A 13,062-nucleotide genomic window follows, 5' to 3' on the forward strand; every position below is an offset into this window, starting at 1 on the left:
CAGGCAGAGGGAGAAGCAGGCTCCCTGCGGGGAGCCCCATGTGGGACTCGATCCCAGGACCCCAGAGATCATGACCTGAGCCAAAGATAGATGGTCAACCATTGAGCCACCCAAGTGCCCATATTTCAAGGTCTTAATTGCAGTGTTGATGCTTAACCAACAGACCACTGACTTCCCTCAACCGCCACCACCACCACAGATATCCGGGCATGGTGATCTCTCACCTGGCCCTGGAGCCACTTCCAGCTAATCACCTGCCACTGTTTCCTTCCCTACACACTTTCTTCTCCAGGTGATCACCTTCAAGGAGGGCAGAGCACATACTCCCCTTCGTGCAACCCCCGGCGGTCCCCCAGGGTCAAATGCAGACTCTTAGCATGGCCTGGGCAGCCCCACCTCATCTAGCTCCTGCCTGCTCTGACCTCTGGGTTCCTCCAACCACGACCTTCTGTCTGTTTTTTTTTTTTTTTTTCACGAGAAAGGCTCCTTTGTGCCCCTTGGATCTTCTGTATTTGCCATTCTTTCTGCCAAAAGGTTGCTCTGGACCCCAGTCTCTGCAGTCTGTCTCCTCTGTGTTACTTAAAACTTAGAATCAATGTCACCTCCCCAGGGACACTTTCTGGCCACTTATTTTAAGACATAAAGCCTCCGTCTCTACTACATAACAGATAAATGATAAATATTAATTTCCTTCTGTTTACCAGACAGCACAGGCTCTGATGCTGTTGATCAGAAACAAAGCCACGAGCACGGAGAATTATTGTGTGGAGCCCTCACCTGCCCCCGGCTCTGAGTTGGCACAGGATTGGGAGAGCACATTACCAATTAGAAGAAGTTCATTCAGCTGAGAAGGCCGAGGGAAGAGCTATTAGCGGGTGAGTTGGGCTTGTCCCCCTTCCCGGGCCTCCCCACGCACACACGGTGGTCCTTACCGTCACCCACACCCCGGGTCCCACACAGCTACCATAATCCATGTTCATAAAAAGAGACACCTCCGGATCTCCTCTGGTTTCTCCTCTCAGGCTAAAAGTCAGAGACGGATCTCAGGCATAAAAGCCACGGAAAAATGCACTTTGGATTGTGAATCACCTTCCTGCTGTCTTCATTAGAGAAAGTCCTCAACCATGTATGGGGTGTCTGAAAAAGACAACATTTGAGCGGCATTTTACAGGCTGCAAATGCTTTCACATACAGGGTCTCGATTATATCCCATCACGACCTCTACAGGTGAGGGTGGCTACTGGCCCACAGATCTAGCAAGCCACCAAACCCAAGTCGCATGCCCAAGGCATTGGAAGTATTTCTTTTTCATACATCTGGGTCCAGGAAAGAAGGTTCTCCCAAGTGGAAATTTGTTGGAGAAAATATTGTATAGAATGAGAGTGTCCACTCTGAGGGTTTGGAGCGTGATCACTAATTCACCTCCGGCAGGTACTAAAACACACCTGTTTCCCAGGGGAGACTGGCGCACTGACCTACATTTACAAACCAGTGATCACAGGCTACTTAATGATCATTTCTGTAGTAACAAATCTTTCCAGTGACTTGCTGGCTTGAACTCTAGGTTGAGAAAAATGACATATTTTTAAGCATCGTCTTACCAGGCCCCGGATGTACAAAAAGTAGACATCCAACATTTTTCAATGTTAGCCGATGATGCAGGCTTTGGCAACGAAAGAGGGTTGGTTGGGAAGTGACTCTCTGAGTTCACCCCGGCCACCAAGAGCAGCCCCCTGGATAGATGACTGGCCAAGACGGTGACGTGTATCCTGGAAGATGGCCAGGAAGTGGTCAAAATGTCACGTTAGCTCACAGAAAGCCAGTAGTGGTTCACATGTGCTTTGAGAGTAGAAACCACAAGCACTGGTTTTCTCTGAGCTTTCGCATCAGAGGAGAGTAGGTGTTCTAAGTCCTAGCTCTGTAGCACTTGTGCTAATATTATCTTATTTGATGCTCAAACCAACCCTGCAAGGTGGATGCTTGCGAGGTGCTACCTCGCCTTCCAGATAAAGAAGAAAAGACGTGAAGAGATTAAAGGCTCTGGTCAACATGACACAACCTGAAAGCATCTGAGCCAGCAGCCTTCAAATGTGGGTTTCCTGACTTAATCCTCTGCTTCGCATTTTCCTCATGCTCATGGGCCAATCACCTTCTCATTCCCAAGACAAGTTATGAGAGTTTGCAAAGCAAACTCTTAGGAAAAAAAACATGGTTGTAGTGCAGACGTGATTTTCAAAATGATGCATCCTCTAGACAGGAGAGCTTAGAAAAGAGATTTTTTTTTAAAAAATATTTTATTTATTTATTCATAGAGAGAGAGAGAGAGGCAGAGTCACAGGCAGAGGGAGAAGCAGGCTCCATGCAGGGAGCCCGACGTGGGACTGGATCCCGGGTCTCCAGCATCATGTTCTGGGCTGAAGGCGGCGCTAAACCGCTGCACCACCGGGGCTGCCTGAAAAGAGATTTTTCCAGTCTCACTATTTGGAGATATTCACCATTAAATAAACATGGTAAATCTCATTCTGGTCTAGTTTTTCCATTTGGGCAGTTAACATATTGTTAAAATAAAATTATAATCATGGCTTTTAAGAAAACATACACAGGCAACCATGGCAGATCCTCCTAAGGGACAGACTAAGATGAAAGCAATGACATGACTATTGAACGTGGTAACAAAGATATTATTAGTGACCTGGACAGTTTGAGTGGAAGAGTTGAAATAGAAACTCTGTTGGATTAAGCAAAAAAGAAAAAGAAGAGGAGTGGGAAATAAAGACAAAAATTAAAGATTCTTCTTTGAAAAAAGCTGCGAAAAGAACGTAGAGGGAACAATGGAGGGACACTCGGGTGACTCAGCGGTTGAGCATCTGCCTTTAGCTCAGGGCGTGACCCCGGGGTCCTGGGATCGAGTCCCGCATCCGCCTGCTTCTCCCTCTGCCTATATGTCTGCCTCTGTCTCTCATAAATAAATAAAAATCTTTAAAAAATAAAAAAAAAAGTGACGGTGGAGATGAATGCGAAGTCAAAGAATTTCTTTCCCTCTGCTTATTCATTTATTTTTTAATATAAGGGATACTGGATGATAGCGGATGACCAACAGTGGAATGAATAGCTTCTGCCGTCTGTATGACGAACCTGTCCCCTCCCGCTGATCCACTTGACCATGGGCATCGGGACCGCCTACATTAGTCAGGAAAGGCCGCGTTATGCTGCAGTAACAGGCACTACTAGCAAATCTCTGTAACCGAACAAAATCGAAGTTCGCTTTGAATCACGCCAAGTCCACGGCAGATGCCATTCTTAGGAGTAGGTCTCCTTCCAACAATCACTCAGGGTTTTGGGTTTTTTCCCATGTGTAGCCCTTTGCTTCTAGATGGTCAGAGAGGATTGAGAGAGGGGAAAGGCAAGCAGGACGTATAGGGCCAGACTGGAAGGAGCGTGCAGCACCTCTACTTGTATCTCGATCCCGCATTGGCTCCCCCAGCGGCAAGTGGGCTAGAGCATGTAGCTTCACCGTGTGCCCATGAGGAGGGGAGCCTGATGTTGACGGGCGGGCCACAGGCTGTAGACACCCCTCTCTTCTCGGCTTCTGTACAGCCCCATGGCTGATGACGGAGGCCGTTGTCTATCAACTCGCTTTAATAAAGATTGTCTCCCGGCTGCTCGTAAGCCATTTCCTGTTGGATATGGACAGAGAATCTGTCCCCCAGGGCCTTCCACCTTCAGTGGTACGGCGATGCGCTTCTGTCTGGCACCCGTGGAATCCATAATAAGCAGAGCACAGGGGAAAGATCTACAGTGAAGCCCAAGGGCGTCTCTATGTGTCTGCCAATAGTACTTGGTCAACATATACCCTACTGGATGGCTTCGTTATTTTGCTTTTATTTATTTTTTTTATTTTATTTTATTTTATTTTTTTTTGTTTTTATTTTTTTTTGTTATTTTGCTTTTAATGTTGAAATTTGCTAAAGTGGTTGGGACTGAGGATGAGATCGATGTAATATGGGTAGGAGGGGATGCCTGGGTGGCTCAGCAGTTGAGCGTCTGAGCCGGGATCAGGGCGTGATCCCAGGGTCCTGGGATCAGGTCCCGGATCGGGCTCCCTGCATGGAGCCTACTTCTCCCTCTGCCTGTGTCTCTCATGAATAAATAAAAATCTAAAAAATAATAATAATACGGGTAGGGAAGTGGCAAAAGGGGATGCTCCTCAAATGAGCAATTAGAAGCTTCTCTACCTCTGCCTAGGGTGGTGGCCGGAGAACTGTGCGAGTGGAAAGCTAGTATGCAGGCAGGCCCCTGACCCTGGCCACCAGGTCTGGAGATCTAATACCTCCATGCAGCACCCTCTGCACCCCGGGTTCCTCTTCTTGCTGAAAGAACCTTGCAGACTCACAGGGAGGAACTGGGACTTCAGGCTTGCCACCAGGTCTCGGGGGGTTCAACCTCAGCCAAACACGGCATATAGGGATCCTCCAGCACGAGCCTTCTCAGGTCACCTCCAAAAGGGAGTGAAGTAGAGAATCACATCGTCTCATTTGTCAACATCCTTCCCAAGCATGCTTCCGTAAAACGAGCTCTGTCTTTAAATAAACAATTCCCCAACTGGTGTGAAACGAGAAATGGCCCTTTTCACTTCACTAGACACTAAAATAGTGCTTTGGTGAGGGATGCCACGGTAGGTCGACTGCAAACACAACTGGAAAGTCTCAGGGTAAAACTGAGAAAAGCCACCTCTTCCGCTTCCACCCTCAGGGGCAGCGCCCTTGTCGAGAGGTCTAAGGAACCAAGAAATTAACCGTAGAGCTTAGACAAATCCTGCCCTTTCCTCTGTGCTTTTCGGGCCTCTGCCTGCATCTCCAGGCTTCTCTTGTCCCCGGGCTGCCCCTCACCCTCATCTTGCTGTATCCCTACCTCCTGCACCCCCTACCCAAGGTCACTGTGCATTTAGATCTAGAAACCAGAGGCCCTGCCGTGTGGCCTTCCTCTGGCTCCGTCCCTCCCCACAGGTGATGGAACAAAGGCCCAGGGGACAAACCTTCCTATACAGCCCCCGCCCCTCCCTCCAGATGGTGCTCTGGGGAACCTCAGCATTTCCTCCCCTGTGGCCCCAGACCACTCGCGGAGGACAATCAGGACCTTGCCCTTGGTCCAGTGTCTTGAAGGTGAACTGTGTTGCCCCAAGACCAAGACCAAGACCAAAGCCAAGATGGCCTGTGGGATGGAGTCAGAGACAAGAAGAGAAAGAGGTCAGGCCTCAGAGGCTAGCCCTGAGCCCTTGTGATCCAGAGCATGACACCAAGGAGTCTGAGGTTCTGGACTCAAACCTGCCTCCCCCAAGGTCCTGATGAAGGTCTGGTCATCAAGGGAAGAGGATAAAATAAATCTTGTGTAATTTTTACATATTTAATGCTCTGGCACATGGGCCTCTATTTGTTTTCTGGCAGGGGCTCTGCAAATGTTTCTGGTGGCCTTTCCCCTCCTACTTCCCGCCCAACGTCCTCAGTTTTCAACATATTGCCCATGGTCACAGTGTCTCCTGTGTTCTTCCCCGGAGCTGGGATCTGGGGCAGATGCCTGAGGCCAAGGTGAGCCAGTCCACGGTAGGATCCTGTCTTTATTTGAAATGTTGATATTTTGAGGGGCCTGAGTGGCTCAGTAGGTTAAGCATCCACCTTCGGCTCAGGTCATGATCCCAGGGTCCCAGCCTGTTCGTGCTCTCTCTTGTTATATCTCACTCTCAAATAAATAAATAAAACAAAATAAAAAAGAAATGTTGATATTTTGTTCATGGTGAATTTTTTGACATTATTTTTTTAAAATATTGCCCAAAACATGATTTCTCTCGAGTCTTGAGTTTTCGGGTTCCCTTGAACTTTATGCCTGAGATGAGTACCTTGTTCCCCTCCCACCAGCTCCTCCCCACCTGTTCCAGCATCTCTCCCCTCCCATTTCTTCCATGACAGCCCTTGTTCAGAGCCTCATCTGGTCGGTTGGTCAGCCTGCAATTGCCCACCCATCCTCAACCCGGACCCAGCATTATCTTCCTATGCATAGGTTGAATTGTGAGCCTCTCTCTCCCTCTTGCTCGCTCTCAAAATCCTTCAAAGCTTCCCTGCCTCCCTTAGAATCCAAAGCCCATCATGCTCACTGGCAACATGTTCTGAGTCCTGCTAACCTTTCTGGCTTCATCCCTAGCCAAATCCCTCCACTCTAGGCCAAATCCCTCCATTCTAGGCCTGCCTACTGGTCCTTCCCCAGAGGAGCCTGTGGTGGGCCGGATGCTTGGTCTCCCGGGCTGCTCTTCCTCTGCTGGAGCCTCTTGACTCCCTCCCTTCCCTGTGGAGTCTGGCTGAGCCTCCAAGGACTAGTTTCCAGAAGCACCTGTGGTGTCCCACATAGATCCTGCTGCTCCTACAGTGCTTTGACTCAACCTGCTCTCTGAGTTAGACTTAATCTACCTGCCACCCTGCCCCCCCATCCCCCCCTACCTCAGGGGTGACCATAGGTCCCTTGATCAGTGAGCCTGCACCCTGCTTCCGACCCACAGGGCCGGGCGGCAACACCGCCCAGTTACTCCCTGGCATGTCCTCAGCCTCCAGTTCATACTTGGACAGACATTCTGCTTATCTCCTTCATAGTCTCCATAATGGAGCTTTCTCCTCAGCAACACGGATCTTCTCTGACTGATGGATGTCCCAGTGATGCCTCAGACTTGATCTGAAGTTGGAACCTTCTCCTAGACTGATGCTCTAAGCACCTACGGCAAAGGGCGACAAAAGTGACACCACGACACCTTCTATTTGACAGTCTCTCTTCCCATCTGAGGTCCTCCCACAAGAACCTGGGAGAGGTCAGGGCCACCAGAATCCGTCGCCCATTACACACAGACACCCCTGAGTGTGGCCGGCAGTGAGCACCAATCCCCCTCCAGCCCTCTGTAGGCAATGAGGGAAAGGAGGGGCCTTTTTTGTGCTCCCAATCAGCGCCTCACCCAAGATTGGTCTGAAGGTATATTCCAATTTCTGTGAATTCTGAAAATCAAGATGGATTCGCTTGTTTTTTAACGTGAGGTAACAGCCACTCCCCAGCCACCCTCATGATGATTCAAACTAGCACCCTCCAAGCTCGTGGCTGTCCTCCCCGTCCCTGCACCTGAGGGTGGCGGTTCTCTCCAACCCTCGAGAGTGGAAGTAGAAGAGGTGGAGGTGGTGCTCAGACGCGTTGCTGTGTTTGGGGATCTCCGTCCGTAACCCCACGCACAGATCGATAGATGGTGTCGTTTCTATGCTGTTGTTACCGTTTGGAGTCCATTCTCCGGGTCTTGACTCCTGAAGGCGAGAGACCCAGAACCAGAGGATGCCAGGAACTGTGCCAATCACTCACCATTTAGCCCTCCTGACAACCCCAATGTGGGAGCATTTGGTTTCCCGGGGCTGTGGCAACAGATGACTGCAAATCGAGTGGGTTAAAACAACAGACATTTATTGTCTCCCAATTCTGGATGTTAGAAATCCAAAGTCAAGGTGTGGGCCAGGTTGGTTCCATCCTGAGGCTGCGAGGGAGAACTTGCTCTGCACCTCCCTTCTAGCGTCTGCTGCTTGCCAGCAGTCTTCACTGTTTCTGGGCATATTAGACCCAAGGCCCCAGTGTTTGTCTCCCTTCTCATGGCATTCTCCCTGTGATTTCTCCCATGTCCAGATTTCCCTTTTCTTTTTTTTTTTTAATTTTTATTTATTTATGATAGTCACAGAGAGAGAGAGAGAGGGAGAGAGGCAGAGACATAGGCAGAGGGAGAAGCAGGCTCCATGCACCGGGAGCCCGACGTGGGATTCGATCCCGGGTCTCCAGGATCGCGCCCTGGGCCAAAGGCAGGCGCTAAACCGCTGCGCCACCCAGGGATCCCCAGATTTCCCTTTTCTTATAAGAATGCCAGTCATTGGATGAGGATTCACCCAATCCAATATGACCTCATCTTAATTACATCGTCAAAGACCTATTTCCAAGTAAGGTCATATTCTTAGGTACCTGGAACAAAAACGTCAATATTTCTTTTTGGTGATGGTGGGGTGGGTGCCAAATCAAGCCACACTAGCAGGCATCGTTCTAACTCTCATGCTAAACTGAGACACAGAGTAACTTACCCAAAGAGACACAGAAAATAGGTTTTTTTCAAAAAGATTTATTTAGTTACTCATGAGAGACACGCAGAGAGAGGCAGAGACACAGACAGAGGGAGAAGCAGGCTCCGATGTGGGACCCGATCCCAGACCCTGGGATCACAACCTGAGCCAAAGGCAGACACTCAACCCCTGAGCCATCCAGGTGCCCAGAAAATAAGTTTTTAATTTGTCTAGATCTAATTATTACCACTTAAAAATTACTTGTACCAGACCCTCTGCTGGGTGCTTCATTTTTCACGTCTAATCCCAAACTGACAACATGTATTTATTATTCCCCCATTTTACAAACAGAGGCACAGAGCATTTAAGTAGCTTGCCCAGACTCACACAAATAGAAAGTGGCAGATCTGGGAATGGATCCAATAATTCTCACCCCAGTCAACCCACTAGAACGTCTCTGAGATGCCTCATCCTTCTTCGCTCCATGTCCCCTGCTGTCAGTCCCTACCTGCAACTGAGAATCATGACTGTAAAGGACACGTTACTAGAACTTTCCAAGTGAACAGTGTATAGGAAAAATTAGTCATTGCGATCGTAGTACTGCAACTGGATGCCTCATGGCGGGTGAGAATCTGATGAGAAAGACCAAGTCTTCATCTTCTTTCCAGCAGCCAGCAGAGTTGCACGGAAAAACCAGGACAGTGAATAAGACCCATTAAAGAGCAACATATGTCAAAAATAATCACGTCCCCACAGGGTGCTGCACATGAGCTGAAACTGCTTCTGGGCTCTCACGGGCACCTCACTGGGAAGATGCAACTACCACCACAGTGGGGAGGAACCGCATCTCAGCCAAACCTATAGAGTGGCTATTTATATTGCCTCATTCTTCCTCAAAACGAAAAGTCAAAAGCATCACTTCCTGGCAGCTGCTGCGCACTCTTCCTTCCTCAACATTAAAGATGTACCTCTCACACACACACACACACACACACACACACACACACACATACCAGTGTCTTGCAAACACAGCAGCCTGGACACGGAGCCCTTCAAGCAGTGCCTAAGCCACAGAAACTTCCTCAAGCCGATGCAAGAGAACAAGGGAGAAGGCATTCGGCCCAATACTGCAAAAGTACGACCAGCACTTACAAGCTAGAATTGGTTCTGCTTGTATCACCTCAAAAAGATATCACACGGGTAGGGACCAGGAGCACGGGCTTTGGAGGCCGGCAGCCTTGAATGCCAACTCCAGCTCTCCCGTGCACGGCCCGTGGGAACTTAGGTTATTTCTCTTCTCTCAGCCTGTTGTCTCACTTGTGCAATGAAGATGCTGACATGAACCTCCCAGAGGTGTTATAAGGCATATCGACGTGCCACTTGATTCTGGACTCCTAAGAAGGAATATAAGTGACGGGTAAGAATAAAACACTGCTTTAAATTTGATCTCAGTTATCTTATCCCACGGACCTAAATTTTTATTTAAAAGAGATCGGGTTAAATCATGAATGGGAGCACAGCTCTGGATGCACCTGGGATGGGAAACCAAGTGACGGAAAGAGTAGATACCAGATTAGTAGGACACATCCATTTCTTTCATGTTCTCGATATTAACCCCTGAATAAAATACACACACACACACACACATGCACCTGCACACAACTAGATGGGGTTAGGGAAGGACAGGTCCCACTCTATCGTCTGCCCCTACTGTTTGAGAAGTTCACTTGGAATAGGTTTAGTTGGGGCACGTGAGTCCTGGGGTGTGCGACCCCCGTGCTCCAGGCGGAAGATGTGCTGAGAAAGGACGTGGGCCCGGGACCCTTCTCAAGTAGGAGAAAGTATACAGGAGGTAGAAGGAAAAACAACAACAACAAAACAGACCGACATGCCTCAAGAAATCATCTAGATAAAAGAAATATTAGGAAAAATAAATTCATAACGGTTGAGCGATTTACCTCACCTTTTTAATTGAGGTCCATGATTTTATTGTCATTACTAAAATCACATTGCTCATTGATGGGACTTTCCCACAGATTAAGTCTGTCAATACCTTATGTTCAGTTTTATATCCACGAGACGAAATCCTAAAGGGCAGGGATGAGGCTTCGACTCAGCCATGCGGCCCTTGATTCAGTGTGTGGAAGGGAGAGGACAAGTACAGGGTCGGTGTGTGCCTGAGAGTGGCCCGCAGGGGCGACACCTTCGAACGGCAGCTGCAGCCCCGCTAAGCAGCTCACACTCATCTGGACATAGATGCACCTGCAGAGGGAACAGGGACTCCCTGTGCCAACCCCGGAATAAGTAAGATCTAAAACACGGATGCAATTACAAAGTGGCATTTAAGTCGGGGGGGAAAAGCCCCGGAGTAAACAGATCATTGTTCGCATTTTTGTTCATTGAAAGTACCAATCTGTTTAAAACTAGCTTTGTAGAAAGACGAACTGAGTAATTTGCCTTGTCAGTTAACAATTCATAAAAAAATAGGCTCCAGTATCAGCTGAATGCAACCAAAGACAATTATAAGAAGTATCAAAAAAAAAAATTCTTAAGAAAAAAACAGTAGCAGCAAAAACACTGAACGTTTGTAAACAAGACCACCAGTAACAAACCTATGCTTAATAACAAAAAAATGTGCATTCTTTGTAACACGTTAAATATATATATATATATAATAAAAAAGATTGGCCACTATTTTTTCTTAATATACAATACTCAAAATCTGAAACATGATTGTCAATAATCGACACAAATCGGTGTTATAAGGCATGTTGAACAGTCTTTTCCACCGTGGTCAGGGGCTCATGTTGCTGCAGAGGGTAAACTTTCCAGAAGTCTTCTCCTGGCTGTGATCCTGGCACACCGGGGGCACTCGGAGGACTGGAAGCACTGCTTGTGAAAGCAAGCTCTGCACCCTACAAGCGGGGGAGGGGGGACAGCCGTCAGCGACCCGGCTACCTTGCTTTCCCACCTACTACAGGTGCTCATCCCCATCCCGGGGAGACAGGTGGTCCGAAGCCAGAAAGCAGAGTCATCCAACTAGAAATGAGGCAGCTCCACATGGAGGGATTCTAAAGCCCCCGGTAGGTCACGAACGGGAGGCTGAGAAGGCCTGATGTCCTGGGGACGAAGTGCAACCCCCCCCCCCCCCGCCCCCGCACCCGGGGCTGCCCCAGGGTGTTAGTGGCCGACCCCACAGGAGGCAGCCCTCCCTGGAAATGGCCCTAACTGGAGAGACCTGCCTCCCCCCTTTCCAGGTCATCTCAAGGTCATTTTCCCTCTGGCCGGGATCTGGTGACCAAGCAACACTGGGTTTAAGGATGTGGCTGGGCCCTGTCCCCACGACGTGACAACGCTGAAGGCCGAGCTGCTCCAGCTCCAGAGCACCCTGTGGGAGTTGCTGAGCCTTCTCGGCTGCCACCCACAGCTGGACTCCTCCCTCTGCCGAGGCCTGCTGACCTCCCCCCCCCCCCCAACAGGTGCTGGCCTGAGAACAGGCCCCGTGAGCTTCGTGCATGCAAATCCGGGCTGGAGCTTGTCTGCTGGGGAGCCTGTGCTTGATGCCCCCTAAGGGGTCAGGGGAGACGGCGGGAGTGGCCTAAGGGGAGGAAGGGCTCCTGTCAAGGCTGAGGCTGCAGGCAGGATCAGATGGCTCCCAGGAGCCACTTTAGGGATCACAGGATTGCCTCGAGCATGGACACATCCAAACAAGGCTGCCACGCTCTCCTGGAAAGAGCCAGACAGTAACTGTGCTGGGTCCCCCCGCCTCCATGGTCTCCATAGCCACTCGGCGACTGCCACTGTCACGCAGAAGAAGCCGGAGCTGGTGCCCAGGCCTCAGGCACGATTGCGATCGATTGTGATCGATTGTGATCGATTGTGATCTGACTGTGATCTGATTGTAAAAATGAGCCGCAGCTATGCTGGTGTAAGAGAGCTGGGGCATGGGCCGAGGAGCAACCACCCCTCTCCCCAAACCCTACACGGGGAGTCCTCACCCTCAGCCCCTGCCCCACCCATCCTCGGCACCCGTCCCCCACCCCCCCCCCCCCCCCGCACCCAAAACTCTGTTAGCTCCCATCCAACATCCAGGCCCATGCCAGCACCGCGATGCTTTAAACAACGTTGTTGTGCTTAAAGTATTGAGTTGCCGTTAATTCTGTCTCTCGGTTGTTAAGCTATTATTAAGCGCATGTTAGGAAGTTATTAAGATACCTGCACATCGTCTACACGTTTCGGTCTGAAATGGGAAGATGACGGCTGTACTCTGGCAAAATTCGCAGATGAAGCCCTTTCCTTGACACAGCTGTAAGGGAAGGTGCCAAAAAGTTAAGGCCCCCATTTGGCCTTCTGATGGAGGAGCCCCGTTACTACTTGTACAGAACCTTATAAACGTCCGTGTTTAAGCGTCTGTAACCCCAGCTTCTAGAAGGAATGGGAAGCTACATCATACTCTAGGGTAGCAAGTGGATTCAAACGGCACATGTGCACTGGTTCTGCGTGGAGACATTTCATAGCCTGGGAGTTGGAGGCACCAGGGAAAGATCTTGATTTTGCACGCATGCTTTTTAATGATCTACTTTTGTTTCTGATGGTTGTGCCACAGTTCCTACGTTCACGCAGACACAGAGCGCCTGTGCCACTGGACTATGAGTCCCCATGGCTGTACGTGGCACGGCAGGGCACACGGGGGTCCAGGGAGGCCCCATGCAGGGCTTTGGCCCTCAAGACGAAGAGGTCACTGGACCCAGGCTTGCATCCCGGCCCTGCCACTTGCCAGCACGGTGATCTCAGCTGTTCCTGAACAGCTCTGAACCTCGTTTCTCTCATCTGAAAATACTGTCCTCACGGCTGGTGGGCGTTAAGTGAGATAAAGGCCAGAACACCCATCATAGGTCCTGATGGGTCAAGGATAGCTTGGGGACACAGCAGTCCCAGGTGA

The 13,062-nt window shown here is 49.7% G+C and overlaps 1 protein-coding gene across 12 annotated transcripts in view; it reads right to left on the reverse strand.

Annotated features, from left to right (window-relative positions):
* Positions 1–10,064: 10,064 nt before the first annotated feature.
* The window catches only part of RUBCNL (rubicon like autophagy enhancer), a 49,461-nt gene continuing 46,463 nt past the window's right edge, over positions 10,065–13,062 (reverse strand). For all 12 annotated transcript variants that reach the window (XM_041731119.1, XM_041731117.1, XM_041731120.1 and 9 more), the window contains 2 exons: positions 12,336–12,426; positions 10,065–11,035 (listed from right to left, as the gene is read on the reverse strand). In XM_041731119.1, the coding sequence (XP_041587053.1) occupies positions 10,923–11,035; positions 12,336–12,426 (204 nt within the window). In that variant the 3' untranslated portion in view covers positions 10,065–10,922. The remainder of the gene's footprint in view (positions 11,036–12,335; positions 12,427–13,062) is intronic.

This window comes from Vulpes lagopus, chromosome 16, assembly GCF_018345385.1.
Source record: "Vulpes lagopus strain Blue_001 chromosome 16, ASM1834538v1, whole genome shotgun sequence".
NCBI lineage: Eukaryota > Metazoa > Chordata > Mammalia > Carnivora > Canidae > Vulpes > Vulpes lagopus.